Source organism: Anas platyrhynchos, chromosome 1 (genome assembly GCF_047663525.1).
Source record: "Anas platyrhynchos isolate ZD024472 breed Pekin duck chromosome 1, IASCAAS_PekinDuck_T2T, whole genome shotgun sequence".
Lineage (NCBI taxonomy): Eukaryota > Metazoa > Chordata > Aves > Anseriformes > Anatidae > Anas > Anas platyrhynchos.
The window spans coordinates 163233846-163259181 of record NC_092587.1 but is presented as its reverse complement, the minus strand read 5'-3'; the positions used below and the strand labels follow the sequence as shown (position 1 = coordinate 163259181).

The following is a 25336-nucleotide window of genomic DNA, read 5'->3' as shown; positions in this document are numbered from 1 at the left end:
AAAAGTAGCTATATTTGTAATATTCTAAGAGTTCACATGGTATCAAAACTTTCACAACACACTTTAAGAAGAAAAAAATCTATTTTATCTGAACTTTAGAGAAGCATTCATAGAGTGAGATGTGTAATAATTAAACACTATTCTTCACATTTAATTGTACCTGGCTTACTTATTCAAGTGAATTTGAATCATCAAGATTATGTTATCAAAATTTAATGTTCAGTATTTATTATTATTATTATTATTAAAGAGTGGTAATCTCTTTTAAGCTTTTCTCAGAGAACAAAGTGTATGTTACTCCGCATATAAATGTGTACTGGAGCCATTTAAAATATACCAACCAGTAAGTTCTTGCTAATCATATACATGACTGCTGAGATGATTAACATTCCTCACAGCACATAAAAAAAATATTAGAAATGAAAACAAAAATCTGAAAAAAATCTCACCTTTCCATGCTTACAAGATTTACCAAAATTGATAACTTGATTTACCAAAGTAAAGCTCACCCATATAAGAGGACAAGTTGAAACTAAACAGCTGCTTTAGCAATTAGATCTAGTTCTTACACTCTGCCCTGAAGAAACCATGTTATGCCCACTTTGCTGAATGCACAAAACCAGATAAGCCAGAAGACCTACAATTTCAGAAGTTTTTTGAGAAACATTAGTTTGACTTATACACTTTTGTATCTAATTGTATCTTGTTGCCAGAAAATGTGTAACCTTTGATTTGTAGTGATGGTGATCACCACTGAAGTTATCCAGAAAAATTACACTTACTCTTATAAACTCAAATGTTTTTTACTGAGCCTTGATGCTGTGATTCTTTCATTAGCTACCATTTTGTAACTCAGGGATTCATATACAAAACTCACAAAAATATCCATGAAAAACAACACAGCCTAAAGATTTTTAAAAGTTTTTTAAAAAGTGCCTCAACTACATTGGTTAACTGTAGACTGTAAGCCTCTTCTGAGATCAGACTGTAAGCCTCTTCTGAGATCATTACATTAGTGGGCCACTTTATGGACAATGAAGTCTTGCATCAGGAACATCTGGTGCCTAATCTAATTGTTATACTTCTTTATACTCTTGTATCAGTTTTTCCTCTTTTGCTTCTCTTTTAGGAGAAGAATCTTCAACATAAAAAGCTTTGTACATTTCTACACTCCACCCTCATTACACAATAGCCCTCAAAAACGGAAACACATGTTAAGATAGTATTTAGTAATTAAACTTTTTTTTTTTTTTTTTAAACCTCAGGACTCATTTGCAGCCTTAATTAAAGAAAGTTTTGTAATGAGGATAGAGTGTACTCTGCGTATTTTTCAAAGGCACCTTTTACTTACGTCAACAGGTACCAGAAGGCTCTTGCCAAGATGCTGGTTAAAAGAGAGGCACCAGGCTTCAGTGTAACCATTCATGTTAGGAACATACTTCTTTATTGTCTCATCATTCAGCCTCAGCCAAACACCATCATCATTGTGGATCTATGGGAAACAAGCAACAAAAACGAGCCATGCCCTCCTGTAACCGTTCTGTGGCTAGCAAGGATTAACAGACATTAGACAAATAGCAGTAGCAAGGATGTAATGATCTTCACTATACTGACAGAACATAAGAAGAGGTAAAAAGGAATATTGACAAAATCAGAATTTCAAAGCAATGGGAAGCACATCTTTTTAGAATGCAAGGTGCAAAGACAGTTTTAAATCAGATCTTGCTTTGAGAGAAAAGAGGAAAAGCCAAGCCTTCGTGAGCTTACTGTTCTCCACTTTCCACTTTTCCATTGCTCATTTAACTTAGTAAATTGCAAAAATATTCCTTGTATATGAAGTTATACTAGAAGAAGTATACATGCACAGTAGTCTAATACACTAGTGATCTTTCAGAAGTGTAAGTGAAAGACATAATGAAAATGATACTTGCATCTTTGAATTTTTATATACAGTTGAAAAAACTAAACACAAAATCCTTAGAGATATTATTGGAAGATGAACTCTAGGAAATTTGTTTTCTGATATCACAGTGTCTGTTACAAAGGTTTTCAAGTAAGCAAATAAAAAGGAAATGACAGCTTGAAAAACTAAATTGGTAAATAGTGAGATTTTTGCAATTTATACTCTTATGTTCTTAAGTTGTACATGTCAACATTTAAACATGAAAAAAACATTATTTGCATGTATTAACTTTACATCTTAGCTCAATTTTCAACAGAAATTTCTTATTAATTACCTCGTCAATGAAAGTGATGGATCCATTGACTTTCACTATGCCTATTTGCTCACTCTGAAGGGAAGGGTGGCTACGGATACGAAGCCCTGCACTGTCCTTGGCCACAAATTTGCGAACCTAAGAGAAGCAAAGAAAGATAGTAAGGAAGAAAAAATTGGAACAGAGCTCTCAGAGTAAAAAGAAATAGGTTTAACAGATTCTGAAATGCTAGTGACAAGATGGCAGTCAGAGTTACAGTTTGTTGCTAGTTTCCCATGGCTGCTGTGTATGATTTCATTTATTTTTGTTAAAACTATGTTTAAACTACATCAACTCAATCTCTCTGAAGGTTCTGTTATACCAGACAACATTCAGTACAAGCTTCTCATTCTTATAACTGCCCACCTAAAATTTATTCTTCTTTAAGTTTCGAAGGTCAGGGTTTTGAAGGTCATTTTCTCTTACCAAATTTACTATTTCCAGTAACCGACCAACTCAAGATTATCAGTCCTCATTTGACACTATCATAATATTCTGCTTAGTCAGCTTTTGGCCAAAATATGGATATTTTTCTTAGTAGACAGTCTAAATAGCCTTTTGAGAATAGCAAAAGAGCAGATCTTTCTACTTATTTTTGAAACAGGCATTTGAATAATTTCTTCCTTTTTCACAGTAAGGTTAGATGAGGCACTCCTTGTTACTAGTCTGATTTACTACAGCCCCCAAATCTCCCAGCTGTTATTCACGTTTTTTTTTTTGGTCATTCAAACATGTTATCAGGCAGCTGTCCCAAAGAACAACTTAAAATCAGAAATGAAAAAGATAGCTTAATAAACGCGTATATTCTGTGTGTGTTGTACAAAACCTTTCTTTGAAGGTTATTTTCAAACTCAACATTATAAAACAGAAATTTATCAACTGAAGTATGAACTCAATCTTCAAATTAGCAGAGAATGATATGGAAAAAATCAACTCAGGAAAATGGTAAAGGAAGGCAAAAGCTCAGTGCATTTTTTTTCCTCTAAGCAAATTATTTAAGAAATTATATACATCTTAGGGCTTTTTTAAACAAACAAACAAAAAACACAATAACATAAATATTTTTGCGTAGTTTGGAGAAAAGAAAGTTAAGAGATGACGTCAATGCTCTTTACAACTTCCTGAGGAGGAGAAGAGTGGAAGGTACTCATCTCTTTTCCCTGGTATATGGCACACGGGAATGAAACAAAGCTGTGCCATGGAACGTACAGACTGGACATTCAGAAAAATTTCTTTATGGTGAAGGTCACAGGCTTCCTAGCAAGGTGGTTGATGTCCCATGTCTGTCAGTGTTTAGGAGACATTCGAATATATGCTTAACATCATACACTTTAATTTTTGGTTGGCCCTGAAGAAGAAGTGGTCTGGCATTGGACTTGACGATCTTTCTAGGTCCCTTCCAACCATTCCATCCCATTCCATTCCTTGTAAAAATGTAATGCTGAATCATTGTTTTCAGCATTCTCAACATATAGAAGCCCAAAAACAGAGCCTTGCAAATTAGGAATTCCTAATTTTTACATTGGTACCCCTATGAAACGTTACTTCAGATAAATCTTGTGACAGGCTAACTGGAGCTTGGATTAAAAATTTCAGTTTAGAGGAAGAAGAACTCACACACAGAATTTGGTTACAAACAAGTCTGGAAAGAGCATTTTCATATGTTAATTGTATAAGTCTTCTTTCTGATACAGCACCTTTCTGCTTGCAGTATTTCTCTATAGCATGGCAGTTCGGTATCTTATTCATGTAACACTGCCCAAATTGCTTCTTCCATGGAACACACACAAACTGGGCTCTGACTAGAAGAAGTGATCACAATGTAGAAAGGCATAGCAATTGACGTATATTTATCTCTTAGAGTGCACAGAACTTTGCAAGAGCTTTGTTACTGTGCCTTCTTACTTGGTGTATCTGAAAAGAGGTACATCTTGCAGCACAGAAATGTGTGCTGCATAGAATAAAACAACCTTGACAAGTTGGTTAAACTCCCATGGAAGGATGCAAAAAAATAGCCCTCCTTTTTTTTTTTTTTTTTTTTTTTTTTTTTTTTTAAATCGGATAGTTTCTTGTTTAGTAATGTGAGGACAGTAGAAACAAAACGTTAGATTCCAATCATACCTGCAAGAGTCTTGTCCCTTCCAATTCAATTAAATTAGGACTGATTTCTTGTATTTGGTTCCAACTACCCTGAATTACCTTACACGGATCGTAAGACAGTGTTTCCCTCGGTAGGACGTGGGATAGGATTTTCTACAAAGTAGTTAATCTAAATTTCACAGCCAATGAGGCGGCACCAGTTCTTGTATTCCAGGCTGAAGACAGATCACTGTGATAACCTCCTTAACCAGCTTTGATGGACAGGAAAGTCAGATTTTCATCCAACTTCAATTAACAGAAAACGAGCAGATCAATACTACATTATTCCATTTTCAACCTAGGATTCAATTAGGTCTGACTCCAAAACTGGAATGCTCCTGTTTCAACAAAAATATTTTGTTGTTTCCAGGTGAGAACAGATCACCACTATTACTGTTATTTGGTTATAACTATCTGAAATTTAGGGCTGGGAAAGGAGAGAAAGAAGTTTCTAGGACTTAACTAACCCATTTTTCTCAGTGAGATTGGATTTGGCATACCGGACCATTTCTGATGTACATGTCTAATCTGCATTCTTGGCTTCAGAAGAATGCACTGCACAATTATTAACTTTCTAGATTATTTATAATACTGCTGTTCACATATGTGAATTATGCTAACCTCGTTCATTATGCAATTGTGACATAGAAGAAAGAAAACTGATAAAATGATCTATCATGAGAAGTCTACTGTGTTCCTGCAACACTGATAAATCCTAGTCTTGACAAAGGTTTAACAGACACCATACACAGGACAGAAGGATGTTTCCCCTTTCAAAAAGACTGTAACTTGGAAAAAGAAACAAGAACAACAACACAGGTGGATGATTAAACACTTGACTACTGCCTCAGAACACCAGTTGCCTAACTTTTGTCAAGTTTGTTGTGTTTTGTTTTTAAGCTGTCATGACTGTTGCTTGACAATATACAGCCGCTATATATGAACCAGTCACCTTAATTCCCACTGTAGTAACAGAAAAGAAAGGCAGTTCCATCCAGCAACTTGTATCGTAACAACTGTCTCTTTCTCTTCACTGAGTAAGTAAAACACAGCTTGGATGGAGATACCATTAACATCTATGAGATGCATTTCACCCAAAAGAAAGTTTGTATTAAGGTAATTATTAATTAAGATAATAAATAAGATAAGTAACCAGGAAGTCACAAGGAGCTTCTCCTAATGGAGAGATGGGAGACAACCTAAAATAATTTTGTGGAAGAAGCAAACAAAACAAAACAATGAATAACAATATCTGTGGAAATTAGAAGTAAAAAAAAAAAAGAATCATTTTAGTGGCAGAAGCAGACAATGGATGATGTATTTACAGACTTGGGAGCTGTATAACAAAAGGTGCTATTTCTAGATTAACCAGAAAATTGGGAAATAATTCTATCAAGATGTACCATACAGCTAAGAAGTTGGCAAACACCCAGTTCTTTCTGTAACTGTGTATTTCCTAGAAGAGGGGAAGAGTCCACTTTTACTCTTGCAATAAAAAAGGGAAGGGTAATTTAGTGCTTTTTCAGAATTCACGTCTTTTAATACAAGTTTATTGCATGAAAATAAGATTCAGTACTTTGCTTAACTCCCTCTTTATGCTAAGGAAGGGTTATTGAGGATATTTCCTTCATCTTGGCATTTCCCCAGAAGTGTCACACCACCTTTCACCTTTCATCCGTTATTTGTGCCTACTTCAGTCTTTCGGGGTAGAACAATAACATGAAATGGGGAAGTCAAAAGCTGTAGAAAGGATAAACCTTTTAAAATGAAGGCACGACATTCTAAGAAAGGAAGACATCACCAAGAAACTAATTTAGGATTTTATGCTGCCTAAAGAAAGAGCCTTATCAGAAGACAAACAATATATGCCCTTTGTACAACTCATACCATAGCGCAACATCAAATAAAAAGAACTAATATTAGCGTAGAATGTGGTTTTCATAATGGCTGCACAATATTTGTGTGAAAAGCCATATATGTATAGTTTGTATATAGTTCCTAACAGCTTTATTAATGGGTATACAGAAAGAAAATGGAATGAACATCTTTCATTTTATTCAGTATATTAATTTCATTCCATTCAGCACATTAAAGTGATTTGTCTTAAGTCCTGTACTGCTACGAAGTGATAAAGTATTTATTAAACAACAAGAAAATCCCACCCAACTCCAACTATCTGTTTGGGTTTTTATTTATTTTTTCAAACCTTGTTTGGCTGAGGCTCTGCCTTTGGTTTAATAAGCTGTGTCCCAGGCGGTATCATTCCCTTTGGAGGATCTTTTACTTTCACTTCTAGCCCAGCATCTATAAGCAAACAAAGACTAAGTTAAAATAAAATAATAATAAAAAAATAAGTCAATTTATTAGTCATATAATAACTGCAGTTTATCGGTGCTACAACTTAATAGTATGCAAAGCAGCCACTCACTTATCTGGTTGACAAACACTTGCAGCTGCTTAATGGTGCAAAGTATTATTTTATCAACATTTATAAAGTCACATGTAGAAATTTACAGACATATAATCTAATGTTGTTTTTAAGTATCTGTCACACACTGTGTCCACATCACTACTAGGTAATTTTGTATCCTAATGTCTGCACAGACATGCTTCAAGGAATGGTGAAGACAGAATTAAATGTTTGAAGGGTGCAAGTAAAAGCTCCTAGAGAGGCAACAGCTTATGATGCTATACTGCTGCAGATGCTAATCACAAAATGCAATAAACAGACAACAGCCTTAGAAGGCAAGCTACACAACAAGAAAAGGCCTGTAATTTAAAGAGCCAGCACCTTTAATTGCCAACACTATTATAAAACCAGGAGGTGCTAGAAAATATCTCAAGACAGTAAAATTCTCAGATCACAAAGAAAAACACAAATAAAGAAACAGTTCAAACTTCTGTAATAGATGGATATAACCTTGAATAGTAATCTTAAAAAAAATATTTTCAGAAATCACTGTTAATGACAAACTGTAGCAATTTAATGGTTTTAAGCTTTTGTTTTCTTTTACAGACTGACCCTTTGAAGAGCAAGAATGTGAAGCAACCAGACCTAGTGATAAATCAGCAATTTTTCAGGAAAGTTCTTTTAAACAAATGTGTAAGTAACAGAAGGAATCTAGAAGGATCAAGATCTGAAACAGAGAAGAAACTAAGTGCTACCAGTACTTAAGAGGGCCAAAGTTGAGCAAATCATGGGTCGAGTATGGGTATATGAACCCCACTGAACAACAACAGAAGTAACATTGAAGAAAGAGAAGAAAGATGATATCGACAACTACTAGAGGACACTCATACCTGTCTAATAACCAAGGTTAACAACTGTATTCTAATATTTCTAAAAGTTAACCCTATGCAATGAATGAACAAAGATAACTATTATGAAAAATATAACATTGATCTTATTTTCTGTAGGTAACACATGTTGGATTGGAATGGGACTGGAATTTATGTATCTATTTACAAAAGGTGCTGCACAGTATTGGCAAAGATGAATTGCTGATGCACCCTCCTATGAGAGATGGGCCTAATTACAATGCCTTCAATATCTGTGCTGCTGTCTTCACCATACCACCTGTAGAATTAAAAAGGGACAATTGAAGGTGTAGACATTTTCCGAAGGGGAAATCTTCCCCTAGCACACTAGAGTAACTCGTATTTCCCAGGAATTATTCTTGTTTTCTAAATGCATTACAAATATACAAGTTGCCAAATATGTCCCTATTCCAATGAGAGAGTAGCCATGATCTTTTTTTTCTTTAAGAAGAGGGATTTCAATAGAAGGCTTCTAAACCAAAACTGGGGTACTATGTTTTGCTATGAACTTTAATACTAAATCTTAGGAGCACCAAGACATGCCTTTATTGATAGTTGATACAAGTGGATATAAGATTAATTTCTGCTTAAGTATTATGAAAATTAAGTACCTATTTCAATGCCATCTATGGTAACGTGAATGGTATAGAGACCAACAGCGCCGGGAGTCCAGTTTGCACAGTATGTACCATCATTATTGACTCTGATCAGCATGTTTTCACTGGGTCTAGGCATAAACAAAACAATTGAGATCATTAAACAATTACTGTCTTCTTGGAAATTGTCTGTAACACTTAAGTTTGGTAAACTATGTTTTTTTTTTCTTTGAAATAATCTAACTAGCTTTCTTCCTCTGTCCAAAGCAATAACCCCATATTATTTATAATGAAGCCATAACCTTCTACAGCACGTTTTGACAGCAGAAGATGAAAGATCACATTCAGAAAATGTATAATACAAATATAGAATCAACATTAGAACTACTAAGAATGAAATATTTTAAACCAGAATCTCTAAATTTAAGAAAACAAAGGCCTGCAACTCAGGGTGTAAGCAAAAGTGACGGGACATCTTAATTTTAGTATCTAATAAAAAATAATTCTTTAACATTTACCTCTTTGGTGTCGGTGAAGCAAAGCGTAGTTCTTCAAATGAGTAATTTTCATATGCCTATCAACAGATGAAATTAAATGAACATAAAATCAACAATTAGCAATGTCCTGGTTTCAGTTAGAACAGAATTAATTTTCTTCCTAGTAGCTGGTGGAATGCTGTGTTTTGGCTTAGGATGAGAAGAGTGCTGATAACACCCCGATGTTTTAATTGTTGCAGAGCAGTGCTTATACCAAGCCAAGGACATCTCAGCATTTTGCTCTGTCCTGCCAACGGGCAGGCTGGGGGTGCAGTAAGAGCTGGGAGGGGACAGACCCAGGACAGGTGACCCAAACTAGCCAAAGGGGTATTCCATACCATCTGACGTCATGCTAAACAATATATAGGGGTGGCTAGCCGGGGGGAGGGCGCCGGACTGCTCGGGGTTAGGCTGGGCATCGGTCAGCGAGTGGTGAGCAATTGCATTGTGCATCACTTGTTTGTACATATTATTATTACTTTCCTATTATCACCATTGTATTATTATTATTATTATTATTATTATTATTATTATTATTATTATTATTATTATTATTATTTTCCTGTCTTATTAAACTGTCTTTATCTCAACTCACGGGCTTCACTTTCCATTTCTCTCCCCCGTCCCAGAGAGGGAGGGGGGAGGGTGAGCGAACGGCTGTGTGGTGTTTAGCTGCCGGCCGGGTTAAACCACGACAAGCAAATAAAAGAAAGCAGAGTATTTTCTCAAAAAACATACAAATCTAACCGTACACTCACCAGAAATATTGAGTAAAAAAAACAAGTCAAGTCTTTGAATCCCTTCTAATCTAACTTGATTAAAAAGCCCTTGAATTCCTTTTAATTTTTCTTTTTAATAATCCATATTTCAACTTCCTTGTAGGCACAATGGATATATGGATATGGATATCCATATCCATTATATGGATATATATCCGGGTAACCTGTTCCACTGCCTCACCACCCCTCAGATTAAAGAATTTTCTCTGAACATCTAATATAAATCTCCCCTCTTCTAGTTTAAAACTGTTCCCCTGAGAGGCACTGCTTGTCATTGGCCTCCACCTTGACATACAGGCTGGAACTTTCTGCGTGTGGCCATCCAGTCAATTCCTTATCCAACAAACAGTCCACCCTTCAATGTTCTTTCTTTCTACTCAAAATGAAGAAATTCCCTCTGTATTGAGGTGACATTTTTGCTGAATCTCAATAGAAAAAAAATAATCTACTTTCACAGTTACTTGTGAAATGACTGCACTGAGAAGTTCCACAGAAGTAGACTGTGGTAATCCCAAAACCCAGCAAATGTATCACTGGTTGCAATAGTTGCTGAGTTACCAGATTCATACATTCCATGAAAAGCAACAGTGGAAAAAAGAGGAAGGATAAAAACACATGAACATAGCTGCAGATCAGCCATTCTGGGTCTCTATCCAAATATCCAACATGGTTTAGGGTTTCAATCCTCCATACTTGTTGTACGTATAATTTACTGTCACAAAGTGTGGAGCTACAGTTTCTAATTGTATTTGGAGGGTTCTATCTAGCACTGATACAACATACAGGCTGGCATAAAACAGAAAGGTCAGAGGATGTCTATATTTTGCAGGGAAGTAAAAGAGAATTTTCACTTTCTTGAATCAATAAAGTTAATAAGCTAACGAGAAACAGCAGGTAACACAGTTGCATTTCTCAGAATATTGGACTGTCCTTAGCTTAAGTAGCAAAATACCACCTCTTTTCCTGATTAAAAAAAAATAAAAAATTGTAAGTCTTTTCCATCCAAAACTTGCAAGAAACTTCCTCAAAAAAGGTGTTAAACATAGGAGTCAATCATGCTTCAGCAAAAGACACTTTTTATATTTTACCTTGATGTGCGTAATTTACTTCGTCTCTTTGACCATTACAAACTTTTGTCCTATATACTAAGGTGACTTTAAATGAATATTTGTGTTTTAATTTTACCTTAACTTGATTCAAATTAAAAATTATTGAAGTTGACTAGCTAATACCAAGCTTCCCTCACTCAAAGGGTGCATCAACTCTGGAGATGAATTTCTAGACACTTGCACTTGCTCCACAAACAGTTACTCCAGCGCACCTAACGTGTTGCAAGGTGTGCCACTGTAACAGCTGTGCGAACAGGTTTGATACCTATTACTAAAAAGAAGCCTGTAGTCAGTGGTTATTAGAAATCACATTTGTGTTTGAACTATGAATAAATAATATACTTTTTCACGCAACTCACTGATAAAAATATCAAGTAGCATCAAGACAAGGAGTGATCTTTGCAGTAACCCAAGTATAGTAAATAAATAAATAAACCCCACATTCGTTTCATTGTAATGAACATGTAATTCAACATGTTCATTCAACATTCAACATGTAATTTAACAAGTTTTTAAAATCATTTGTTTTATCCTCAACTGATTGAATTACCATCTCCAGCAAACAAACCTGTACCCTTTAAAAGATGGTAGTTTGCTGACTCTTTTTCCACATAAATCCATACAGGGTATAGCATTATCTTTCTCTAACTCCTGATTAATCATGTTTCATTAAGTTTTCCAGCTGCTAGTTATATATATCATGTCACATCTCGTAACTGGGTCAATATGTTACCTACATGTAAATGCACCTTTCCGGTTTTAAAATACACTCAAACCAATAGTAACTGTTTTCATGTCTTTAAAAACTGTTGCCTGCAAAGTCTCTGAGATGATTTATTTGGCAATTTTGAGTTGATACACCAATCATTTTTATAATCTTTCTAACTTTGCTTAGCTCTGATTTTTTTCTTACATTCACCAGTTATAGGTTTTAATATAGGTTCTATGCAACACAGAGGCTTGTACATAGGTACAGAGGCTTGTCTTTTTCCCCCCTTATTTCAATAACTGTTTTTATTTCTCCTCTCACTCAGACTAGTTTACTAATCAGTGTAATCAAAATTAAATACACAACTTTTCTTTTTATATACTGATCCAGTTTATTTTTTGCTTTAGAGTTCAGGAACAGTTGGCCATTTTGAGGCATCTATTTTTCTGCTGAACTTAATAAATATAATCAAAGTAATTTGCAACTAATGCATTTTTAGATTGTGATTAAACTGAAACATACTTTACCCCTTCCCTTTTCGCACACTTTTACCCACTTTGTATACTGGATTTTACAGCTACCTTGCTCAAGTAACAGTAATTTACCTTCATCATTGTAATAGCAATATATCGAGCTTCTTTTACTATCATTGGCTCGTAAGAAGAATCAAGCTTTGGTGAAGGAAGTCCTCCGAAAGTCATATCAGCGCTAGGGGATGCAGCTGCTGCAGGACTCCCTGGTATCCGTTGCACCTTTTTAACTTGCTCTTGTTGCAAAGATGTTTTTTTCTGAGAAACAGGAATAGCTTTGACTTCTACCTATAATCAGACACAGAACATAGGAGATGACTTAGGGAAATGATTTAGGGAGAAAGCAAACCCATGCATTCTTTTAGACCTGCTAAAGTACAGTGACACTGCTTAAAGAACTTGCTACTAATCTAGTTATGTGAAAAACATGCCTCTACACAGACAACGTGCATCTACACAGACAAAGTCAAGAACAACGTCCTAGTGTAAAACTTGAGAATGTAGATGTACAGGAAAGCAGCACCTAACCAACTTTGCATATGATCGGTATGTGTAACGTTAGGTAACTTATGCCAGTTGCAGAGCACTCCCTAGGAAGCACTGTAAGTTCTGGTGCACTAGCTAAGTTTGCTGACAACAGAAAATGCTTCAGGTTTCAGAGTGAGTCATCAGCACCTGCCAGACCTGGCACAGCACCCTATTACATCGGCACTATACACTTTAATTTGTATTTTATCTTTTTTTTTTCTTTTTCCCAGAAGTACCACAGACATCTATTAGTGTAGGTAACAAAGAGTCAGCAGAACTTAGCTTTCTGAGGAGGAACAGACTACCTGGACTAACTGAACAGACTAAATCTGCAATGAAATGTTTAGTTGCTGCAGATGTCATATGATATTTATCAAAATTTGACCTAATTTACTGGAAGTTACCTCAGTACATTGAACACTGAATGAGTCAGATAGAATAATTAATTAAATTATGTGTTACTTTAATAATCTTGTGCAGAAAAATAGTTATTAAATAACAAATCTAGCAACTATTTTGATGGGTTTATATTCACACATCTTTTTCCCAATTTGCAGAATAAAGTAACTAAAAGTTTTCTACTTTCTCTGTCACAAATTTATGTCATTAACTACACATTTATGTTATGTTCAAATTGTGTGACTAAACTGATTGTTGTATTTTTGTTTAAAACTAACTGGCTATTAATGAATTTACAGTACACTGAAAGATAACTCTATTACATCACATACAAAGACTAGTCTTGAGAGTTCTTATTATAGGAATCTTACCTTTGTTTAAGGTACTTCACTTATTTTTACGCTTGACAAAAGCAAGATTTGAAAACATCTGTACAACTCCAGAAAATAGGGGGCTTTAAAACATAGATGTAACCTAATTTATTAAAACTAGGTGAGTAACACTTTGTGTTCAATTTCATTTGTTTGCATGCTTCATTATCTCAAAACAGCCAACTTTTACACATATCCCATAGGTATTAAACCGAATCCTGGAAGGGTTTTCTAATTCTGTCTCAGGTGGTCATGAACATTTCCTTTCCAGTACTTCAACAATAATAAAAAACCAGCTGTGATTAACTGAAGAGGATGAAGCAAAAATCAAGAATCTCAGATCTTGCCAGTTAATAAGTTCAAAGACTACAGGAACTTCCAAATATTAGAAAGGGGGAAGAGCTGTTCTAATCTAAAAAAGTGACTAAAAATGATTTATCAATGTGCTTCTGATACTTTTTTTCTATCACTTTTATTTACTTTACAATTTATAATACTCTTTCCTGGCTTACAAGTACAAAGTGGATTCTTGTCACCTTATACATCACCACCACCAAAGGTCTAAAAGTGGGCATTTCCACTACTATATACGTGTAGCTCATTACAGACAAGACGTAAGTTGCATGAGACGTGTGGGCATAATATGGAATTCAACAATTCTTTGATTTATAGGTTAAAAAGTCCCCTGAATTTAAGAATGCCACATTCTGCTGTATACAAGAGTATTCTGTGTAGTATCTACAACAAATACTAAATGAAGACATGATGAAGTATAAGAACAGCCAAGACTGCAATAATTACCTTCATATTAGGAACATGAACAACATCCCCATACTGGTCTTTTGTTTGTACTGTAATAACAGTTGGCCAACCACAACGAATGTCATCCTTATTCAAAATCAATGATGTTTTTTGAGGATCAGCATATGAATCTGGCTGAAGCCATCTACAGCAAAGACAGACACTTATCATTAAAATATCTTCTAGCCCCCCAAAAGATTAAGTCTTATTCTGTAGAAATATGATATCCACCTAAGAAAGAATGCAGAAGGTCTGAATAATTAAATATATGCTTTAACCTAATATATGAATAAAACCAGCACAGCCAAACAGTCTTACTTAAATCATGGAATGGCTTGAGTTGGAAGACACCTTAAGGATCATCTATTTCCAACCCCCCTGCCACGTGCAGGGATGGGGCATCCGCAACTTTTCTGGGCAACCTGTTCCACTGCCTCTCCTCCTCTCAGACTAAAGAATTTTTTCTGAACATCTAATGTAAATCTCCCCTCTTCTAGTTTAAAACTGTTCCCCTGAGAGGCACTGCTTGTCATTGGCCTCCACCGTGACATACAGGCTGGAACTTTCTGCATGTGGCCATCCAGTCAACTCCTTATCCAACAAACAGTCCAACCTTCAAATCCATCTCTCTCCAATTTAGGGATAAGGATAACAAATACAACAAGTGTTTGAAACAGTTATTAAATTTACATAGCTACTTCTACAGATAAACAACTGCACAGTTTTTAAAATTTAGCATACAACTAAACAATTTCTATTTCACTGCAATACTTTACAGCTATGAAGTCATGGGTTTACTCATGAAGTACACAAGCTTTTTACCTTGCAAGTCGTCCACCACTTGATCCTGGTACACAAGCAATGAAATCCTCCAGAAATGACTGCTCATTGCTTTGTACCTGCAGTGGAAGATTTCCTTCAAGAGCTTCCAGTATTGTTGGTGAGTGAGACAGTGCCAACCCTTTTCCAAGAATGCCGGAATGAGATTTGCACACCTTTTATTTTTTTATTTTGAGGTTGGGTGGGGATAAAAGAGACAGAAAAATGAGTCTTTCAGTATCGTAATATTAGACACTTTCCCATAATACGACAGTAATTGGAACAGACATTTGGGGGACTGAAAACCATTCCAGAAGGGGCAAAGTGGACAAATTACTTTGGTGAAAAAAAAAAGTCAGCTCCTAACATCAGAATTATCTAGTTCAGAAAACACTAATAATTGGCATCAAAAGTATTGTCCAATCAATCTAGAAAACACTGTGTCAATACTTTGTGTCAGAAGAGACTAAATGAGCTTGAGTTGCGGGTGAGTTTCTGGAAGAAAGAATAAGAAAACATGAACTTTGATGCTAAGAGTACCCTTACTGGTTGAATTATGACCAGGAGAAGAATGAAGAAAGCCCTTTTGAAAATGCAACCAATTAGAACATCCCTAAAGAACATAAAAAGCTAGAGATAATAACTTATAGAAAGAAGTGCCTTGAGTAAGATGTTTTGGGGTGAGACAGAGTAAAATAAGAAATGTGGAAGGATGCATAGAATATCAAGCTGGACTACAAGTGAAAATGAGTCATCCATTACTTGTATGCACACTCCCAGTTCATTTTTTGAATTAAAATACAGTGGATCCACGAACAGATTTGCTGAAAAAAAAATTATTTCAAGAACATTTGATTCCTCCTCAAGTTTCTGTTTACTGTTCTGTCATCTCAGGCCTATGCTATGATACTGTAGCACTGATGTGTTTTTCCGGTAAGTACAGTAACATCTAAATTTCAAAACATTTGCCCTGAAAATAACTGTGAGGGAGAGAGAACATGAAAAATTCATTTTTCACTGTTCATCATTGGTTAGGGGCAAAAAATAGGGAGCTACTGACCAGCATCAGCTGCCACCACAACCAAACTATCATCAGTCCAGAACAACTACAGACATATTAACCAGAGCTTCATAGATGTTACTGTTCAACTTAATTACTTTATTTCTGCAATTACAAAGGCATGTGAAGTATTATTTAAAATTTATTAAATCGTGCAACCAAGATGTAAGGTGAGCTAACCTTCTATCTGATCTATCTGATATTTTATGCCGGTTTTCTAAGCAGGTACAGTAAGACTTAAAAACAACAGCATACCTGTAAAGCAGCTTCTTCAAGAATCTCAAGATCTTCTTCAAATTCATTACCTGCTGTAAAAATATAAACATGTATTTTTTTATAACAATAATATTGACATTTATTTATGCATTATGGAATCTGAAATTCCATTCTGTTTAGTTTATATTACAAAAGTTAAGTTTGCAGGAGGACGTGTAATATTATTTAAACAGCTGTTGAAAGATTAATATTTGAATCTTTTCATCTTTTTTTACTTCTAATAACAAGCCTAGTAAACATGCAGTACCGTGTAGTTCAGTGTACAAGCAAATAAACAATATATCTCACACAAAAATCAAATTTGGTACTTATCATCTTATCTCCAAGACCGTATGTATGGCAAATCTTTGGATGCAACTAGATACTTCTAGGAAAAAGATTCTGGGAGGTCAAGCTGATAGCCAGGAAGCAGTACTTAAGACTACGTAACAACTGCTTCCTTATAAGAACTTACCCTAATAAATTTATTTAAAAACCTGATAAACTCTGCACAATTTTTTAAATTATGAATCCACCCAGAGCATAAAAATCAAATGAATTCTACTCTATGGCACTTCTTTCTCAAAAATGCAACTCAAAAGCCTGATTCCAGTGTGACCAGAATTGCCAAATACAGTCTTAACAGAAAAGAAAAGTCAAACAAGTAGGGTTATGGTATTTCTAGTCTCTCTCAAAACATGTCAGGCAATCCTATTAATAAGGAGAGAGAAAGAGAAATTAGAATAATCAAGTCCTAAGGCACTTTTAAAATTCTAAGAAATATAGGTATGTAGAAACTCTGCTCAGAATAAAATTCAATTTCTACAGAATTTGAAACAATTAAGTAATAATGTTAAACCACTAAATAATACACTGATCAATTCTATACTGCTGTTTAGGTTAGATCTCTGTCACAAACCAGTTGTCTCTTTTGGGTAGAGGCATCTTAAACTTAGCTCTGAGAAAACTTGCAAGGAGGAAATGTTGCCTTTTGACATGGTAACTCAATATTTGGGTGTACTCTCAAAGATGAAGTTCTCATAACAAATAAAGGAATCACCATTTGGTGCATTTTCCTCCAGAGTAAAAACAACTAAAGCCCTCTTGATGCCCTTTCAAAGCACTTTTTTCTTTCCTAATGCTTATATAGGAATACTTATACAATTACCTGGCCTACTGTATATAGAGAATATCCACTACAACAGTTATTAAAAAACAAGGCAATTCTTTGTGAAGGATATCCTCCTTCAGCAAAGTGTTTACACCATGATGCAGTCATGAAAATAATGCTAATAGTGGTAAGGATGGAAGGCTCTACAAGGATTCCTGTAACAACTAGCGACTAATTTGAAGTCATTTCACTCATCCTATCTATCCCATGATGCTCTTTGCACAACCTCCTACAAAATTCTCTGTTGAAAATTTTCAACCACGTGCTTCCTACTTTTCTTAATTTTGCCATGATATCTGTGAAGTTTCTTAAAGTCATCAGGTTTTAAGACCACTTTGTTGGATACAGAGGTCTGAATATTACTAGGGAAATGGAGCAGGATTTACTTCACTCACTTTTGGGCAGTGAGGCATGAGATAATGAACTCAGCTGTAGGTATTACAAGATATTTTTACAGCAAATGGAAGAGAAACAGGCATCTTCTTTCAGTGATTATTGTTTTTTAGATGTTCTCCATAGAATGACATGAACCATCCCCTGAAGATGTCTACATGATCTCTAAAAGAAGGTTAGAGCAACTAGCTTAGACTCAGATGCTTAACTTCTGAATGCCAAAGTTCAGACATTATATGTTAAATTGCTTATTCCCTCCTGAAGCAAGCCTTTTCCTTAGGGTAATTTATTTTTTCTTTAGACTATATACACCTACACATGGAACTAAGGTAAAATTGTAGAAATTATAAAATGAAGCATGAAAACTCTAATACAAAGGGCCTTCTTGTGTGCATGCACTACAATACAGTCTTTTATATCACAAATGATTACATATCTTTTTCTTAAAGGGCTCTCCATTTCATGAATAAAATTATGCTGTTCCACAGATGAGCAATGACAGTAGCACATAAAATACAGCACTTTTCAAGGCACCATTTCACTTACAGCAAAAGGTAGAAGATACATTATAGATAATGCAGGAAAAGAAAAAGCAGTCTGATATTAAGGCATTTAAATGTTCCTCTCCAAAACTACATTTTACCTCTTTTCCTGCCAAGTGTTTCTGTGACATCAGGCAAAACACTTCAAGTAAAATTACAGGTAACTGAAAACAGTCTTAAAAGGCACAGTGATTTCCATCACAGAAGTCAAACACTACAATTCCTGCCTACAATTCATCTGTTTATTCATAAGGTCCAGTGGTCTTGTGGAGAACCTCTGCACTTATATCTGTTTGTCATTACTTTTGCAATACTATCAACAATACTAACAGATTTGGCTGAAGTCCTTGAGTTGGTGTTGGGTAAATGGTGAGATGCATTCTTTATTATGTTGCATCAATTACTTCAGTAATCAGAAAACTATCCTGCTTCTTCACCTACCATTCCTCTGTCATGGTTCACACACAGCCCCTTATATAAGTTTGCTGAGACTGCGTAGATAACTTGACTGCATGTTTTGTTTAAACTCTGTTCTACCTTAAAGCATAGAAACTGATCTACGTATCACCTACTTTCCCTTCTTTTAGACATTCAAAATTAGAATGAAAACCTCTTCTGAAAGAAGAATGAAGCATTAGAAAACCTGGAAAGTGAAGTTATGAGCATTCACACTCAGCTTCTTTTTTGTATAGAAGAGAATGGTGGGATAAATGGGTACTAGGGAAATCAATAAAGCGAAGGAGTTAATGTGGCTGTTTGAAGGATAACAGAAGAGGGCACTCTATTTAAACTATAGAATTGCCTGTACTTTTGAGAGAGAAATACAGATTTACCAGTGCAGTTGAGGTGCTCATTTACAACATAAAGTAAGAAATTTGCACATTCAAATATACAAGCAAAGTACCAGGTTAAAAAAAAAGTCAAATTAGGTTTTGTGGTTAAAACTGCACACTGAACAATGCTCTCCTGCTCATTAATTCATATTTTTCTCTGCTAGTCTCCTTAATACTATTTGAGCTCTCATTTGCATTCCTAAATTAAAATGAACAAAAGATACCTTATTATAGGTTATAAATCCATTTCTCCTACACATAAATGTTAATTACGAGAAATACTATTATTATGCAGAATACAGCTACATCATTAGGACAGTCTAACTCAATCTCCATATTCATTCATTTTCATAAATTCTTATTTTTCCTTATATTTTAAATTGCATTTGGATTCCTGTAAACTTTTGTTTGCTGCATCTGCTGTAAAAGTATGCAATATTTTTTATAATTGCAAAAAATTACAGCAGCAGTATTTTAGACTGCAAGGTCTACAGATACAATGGCCACTCTCAATTTTAAACTAACGAGTCTAAATTTTGCAATTCATTGCTGCAGGTGTTCCTTATTCAGAACGGTGTGCAGTGCAGGGAGAAAAAACAGTGAAAGGGAAATACAAATAAGATACCTGCACATTTGTGAAGCACCACAAAGGAACTGTAGGACATAGCTCGTACACTGATATGCTACCTGTGGATGGGGTGAGTTGATTTAGATTCAAATAACTAGGTTTGCCTTCTCTCCATAATTGTTTAAGCAGAAAACAACATTATTTTATTATTTTGACTGATCAATTCAGTTTGAGAATCAATTGTGTATGATCATTTAGAATTAAAAGCAACATTTGGACAGACTGCATTTATGCAGAAACCCTGAAACAATGATGAAATAGCAAAGTAAGTTGAGTAGGACTTACCAATAGGAAGCGCTAGATCTTTCTTCATCAAAGCTGCTGCACATGACCCTCCTAAATTGGCCAATTCTTTTTCCAACTGAATAATACCCTTAAAAAAAAAAAGTATTCAGAAAATATGACAACAGATGTGTTTCTTTGACAGTATTTTTTCCTAAGAGATATTAATTGTACGTTCCAGTTTGAAGTTTCTCAGTGATATGCTTCATGTCTTACAGCTCTGCCATGTTTTAACGTGGGGCAAGAGTTTTAATGGGCCTGAGTACCACTATTTTTAGAACAATTTCAACTAGGTAAGAAGACTGGTAAGTGCTACCATGCTTGGGTAGCCTAGTAAGAACATCTGAAGATGACTGATGCTGAAGAGAATGGAAACTCCCAACTAAAAAACCTACACATAGGTTTTCAGATTACAAAGAAATACTTCTTCTAATCTGTACAGATGTACAGTTTATGTGGTGTGTATATATATATCTATACACACCACAAAAGCTCATGTCTTCTGTCTTCTCTAAAGGTAATACTGTTCATAATTTTGTTTTCCTCTTCCCTCTCTCTAGTTGGAGATGCAAGGATGGGAAAAAAGATGTAAGTCTTTTACACACTTAAAGACTTACATCTGGGGATGATTCAGCACTTCCAAGAAACATCTGACAAATTCCTCCCAAGAAGAAGGAAAAAAACCCAAACCAAACCAAAAAAAAAAAAAATCTGAGGGAGACGGGGAGCATCTAGTAGGGCCACTACTAATTTAAATAAGACAAACATCTTTCATTATGATCTATGACATCAGAATAAAGATATGACAGGTAAATTTCTCAAGACAAAGCCTTTATTCATCTGAACTTCTGTCATGTTCATACTATATTTAGTAATTCATCTGGATAAAGAAGTTTCAGAATTTTAGATAATTTCATATGCTATTGATGAAATGGATAAAATCATAATGCTATGTATTTGCAGAGTGTCATAGTTCTTAAAACCCTTGATAAATAAAAACACCCGCAGCCATTCCAATATATTCAGATTTAAGAATTCCAGATAAATCGTGTCTGTAGCAATAAAAGTTTAAAAATTGTATGAATATAATTTAAAAGTATTTTGCTAGTTCTATTTAGTCAGAAATACAAGTCAATTATTTTTACCAAAAAAAACGTGGTCATATAAGAATGAATTTACAGGTTCATTTATAGCCATTCCACTTTTTCCTTACCTCATCAGATCCTGGACTAAATTCATATCCAATTGCATAACATTTGAAACCATAAAAACAAGCCTTTTCATCTTTCACATAGTCTGATGCAGTCTCCAGAGAAAAAAGAGCTTCATTTCCTTATAGGAAGTAAAATGATACATAAAATAAATAAAATAGAACTTCTAATATTTCTCCTCTTTTTAAATGTTTCTATCACATGAACATAAACTAAATGTAGGCTCTGTAAGCACCATGCAAATTAAAACATAAATAACACACAGATGAACACTTCAAAAAAGAAGCCTAATATAAACATAGTTCACTGATGTACAACCAATGCCTCATAATGAACTCTTGCTATCTTGGATGGAGACACTTTTTCAATTTTGTTTTCTAATATTATTTTGCAGAAAAATAAAATTTATTTTCATCATTTTTATAATTCACATCAATAGAAATTACTGCAATATATATTTATTACCTGGCAATACTAATACCATTGTAGGCCATCCTGAAGATCCAGAGAATTTTTTCAGTTCTATCCATGAATTAAGATTTTCATGAACAGAAGTATGCTTTGGTCCAAACCCCAGACTCTGTGCAATTCTGACAGGAATTAGTAAACGAAGAACATCCTCTGACTGAGCAGTGCCACACTGAGTATCAAATTCTATTGTTATCCATCTGACACATTCAGGAAACGTCACCTAAAACAAAAAACAGTGGTTGAAAACCTTATTATGTGCAAGTGTTTTTTGTTTGTTTGTCACTTTGCCTTTATTTTTCTCCAAACATTCAGTTCTTCACTTCCTCTGTCTTTTGTTCTTAAAGACTGTCTTTTGTTCTTAAAGCTATGAAAGAGATTCAGTTATGTGATTCTGTAGAACTGTTTTCATATACTTTAGTAGCCTAACTCATTCCTTGAAATTCAGATACACCTGAAATGTTGTAATCAAATATTTTAACTTATGTCCAGATTAAGCATTTACGCTTTGGATACCTTTTGTGATTGTTTTTGTTTTAAAGAACTCTGTAGATGACCATTAAACAAAATGACAGACTACTACAAACATTTCAGTCTCAAATGTCCTTTTAAGTACAAATTTCAAAAGACACATTCATTCATTTCTGTTTTGTGCAATTCTAGAAAAGCACACAGCAGCTGAAGCATTCTTGTGAACATTTTTGACTGTATGATACATTTTTGTATGATACATTTTTGACTGTATGATAGCAAACAGTTACAGGATTTCAAAAGCAGTAACAGCTAAGACTAGAGCTTCAGATAGGCTCCATAAACTGTCAAAGCAATAATAAGCATAATCACTTGAGGATAGATACATTTTCTGAAACTATTCCACTTAATAAATTACTTGATTCCAGGTTTGGTACCTTTGGAATCAATGCCACCACAAAACTCAATAGTTCTCAAACTGAAACACTGGATTTATATTTCAGGCCTTTAATACCTCATACCTTTACTCAGCTGAACAAAAACACCCTTTTTCTATTGACATTTAGGAAAATCTGGATTCATTTAAGTAGTCATTTACGTAAGGCAGAATGAATCCCATTTAAAGTGACTCAACACATTTAACTGGACTTCAGAGACTTCTGCAAAGCAAAATCATGGTCCAAGTGAAAGTAATTTGTGAAAAGTTTGAATTGGCAGATCCCTACACTACAATACACATGAATTTGACCAGAATTGACATTAACTGTTTTTTACAAAGCATTGTTTTAGCACTGAGGTAACATCTACATAAAGACTTCCAGCTCCCACAGTCTGTACAGTTAGAACAAATAAACTGTACCTGACAGTAGGAAAATCTAAGACAACAAATTCAGTTGCTTATATTAGACAGCTGAATTAGAAGGTTAAAACTACATGCTTCCCCATACTTACTGAAGAAAGACAGGTCCAGAAAGCTGTATAGTAACAATATGGAAAACTGCCTCATATTAGACAATATGAGTTATCATCCATGGCAAAGCATTTTTCAACAACATAAGAAACGGTGTTTACCTTGTAGTGAGTAACACAGGCTGGTTTATAGGGATGTTCACTTTCCACAACCGCATAGTGATTAGAGGTAGTACAAGCTGAAAGCCCTTGCTCTGGTTGATTTCCTGTGGTGCTGTCCGTAGACTGATTTGGGTTAAAAGCTGGAGGAGCATATTTCTGATTCAGAACTGCTACAGAAGGAAGTAACTGTTGTACTAGGCCAAAGACCTCAACAGCAACCTGAAACATAACACCAGATACGCTAAATTATTACTTACGATGGGGTGAAAACAATACTCAAACTTGCATTTCTCTATAAGGGTTATTATGGATATTCTTACAATATTGCTAGCACAGTTCATTTAGTCACATTTTCCAATCCTACATCTACAAGGCTTGCAGAAAAAGCATCACCACATTAATCTCAAATACTCCTCTTAGATACTTACCAAACATGAAACAAGAATCTGTTTGCAGCTGTGAGATATCTACATTAAAACACTCACAGAAAACTTCCTAACCCTAGAAAGCCATAACATTAATGAACAATAACTGTAAGTTGAGAGAAAACAAATACTGTACTGAAGTCATACACCAGTTGTACTTTGTTTTCTAAGAATATTGTTATTTTTCCAATATTGAATATTCTTAATGCATGCATTAATAAACTGTGCATTGTTCTCTGTAATTTTTATGAGATTTTCAAAAGAGAAGAACACTTCTGAAACAAAACACTTGTTGGAAACTTCAGTTCATCATAGTGACAAAGTAACTACAAATTCAAACTATTTTTAAAGAAACAAATCTGTTTGATTTTAAGTGATCAGTCCTCTTTTCTTCCCCTTTATAGAGAAGTTAGAAGGGATCTTACAGGTCATGAAAACGCAATAAAAGATAATAGTGTGTACTAAGTAAGGACTGGCAACATTTGCAAATATAATGACTGTTTTCAAGATTTTCAGACACGTGAAAACATGTTTTGCCAATTAAAAGGTTATTTTTGCTGATAGTTGACATCCTCCCAACTGTAAACTTGATAGAAATAATCTTCATTTAATTAATAGCTACTACTGATTTCATGTTCATTGTAAAACCTGAATTTATATAACATATAAGAAATACTATCCCACCAATATTCATTAATAAATAATAATTCCAGATCCTTTTAACTTTTTGACTTTTCCTACTATTAAAGCTGATCTTCTTTCTCTCTGCTTACATAAGGTTGTGTTTTTTTCCATAATTACTTCAATGTAAGTTTAAAAAAAAAGTTCATAATAGTTCAAGTATAACATGTTTTTAAAATTTCTTGCCTCTTGGAAATTTCATGACCAGTCAAGTGGTCAAACATAAGCTGCTAATTCATGAAATTATAAAAAATCACCATGTTCAGTTTTTTCAGAGTAAACTTTTTCCTTATATAACATTCTTAATTTTCTTCAGTAATTTCTGTTGAGGATCATACCTTGGGAATCGCTGCTGCAACTGGTCCTATGTAGGCTATTATGAGGGGTAGCAGCATTGAGAACAGACTGGAAGAGCTCAGTAGTTCTGGAATGTCTTCAGCTAAACAAAGATAATTAGAACATAAGTATCATAATATTCTTTATAACAAATAGATCACCGTTCAAAATACATCTTATTTTTCTGGTTTGCATCTTATGAGTTAAAATTCCAGTTTCTACACTAGTTTTTACTTTAAGCTACTTGGCATTATAATTCAAAAACAAATTATTAGTGTGTGAAGTTTACCTAAAATAAGTATGACACTAGATACAGCTCTACGTTAAAAATTTTCCTTGTTTTACAGCATAGTTTCATCAATTCTTCATCAGTTTGTAAAATGGTCTTCATATTTTCTATGCTATAAAATCTAGTATCTAATCTCAAAATCAATTTCTACAGCATTATCCAATATTATGGCCTCCTCTTTTTTTCTAGAATGGCTGAATATGGTAGCTTAAAACATTCAGTTTTAAGACTAATGTCTGAATTTCTGAAAAAACAGGTATCTAAGTGCTTACAGATGCATTACATACACCATTTTTCCTCCTACTACATGAAACATGCAATAAAATTTGGT

General features: G+C 34.5%; 1 protein-coding gene across 34 annotated transcripts in view; it reads right to left on the bottom strand.

Moving 5' to 3' along the window:
* MYCBP2 (MYC binding protein 2) overlaps positions 1-25336 on the bottom strand; it is a 193443-nt gene that overhangs the window by 63162 nt on the left and 104945 nt on the right. For 20 of the 34 annotated variants that reach the window (XM_038182409.2, XM_038182484.2, XM_038182684.2 and 17 more), the window contains 14 exons: positions 24719-24819; positions 23275-23493; positions 21730-21955; positions 21267-21385; positions 20057-20144; positions 16205-16257; positions 14893-15065; positions 14071-14215; positions 12047-12259; positions 8827-8882; positions 8324-8439; positions 6601-6698; positions 2238-2354; positions 1352-1492 (listed from right to left, as the gene is read on the bottom strand). In XM_038182409.2, the coding sequence (XP_038038337.1) occupies positions 1352-1492; positions 2238-2354; positions 6601-6698; positions 8324-8439; positions 8827-8882; positions 12047-12259; positions 14071-14215; positions 14893-15065; positions 16205-16257; positions 20057-20144; positions 21267-21385; positions 21730-21955; positions 23275-23493; positions 24719-24819 (1865 nt within the window). The remainder of the gene's footprint in view (positions 1-1351; positions 1493-2237; positions 2355-6600; positions 6699-8323; positions 8440-8826; positions 8883-12046; positions 12260-14070; positions 14216-14892; positions 15066-16204; positions 16258-20056; positions 20145-21266; positions 21386-21729; positions 21956-23274; positions 23494-24718; positions 24820-25336) is intronic. The other 14 variants (XM_038182835.2, XM_072032469.1, XM_072032476.1 and 11 more) reach the window with 3 other exon arrangements.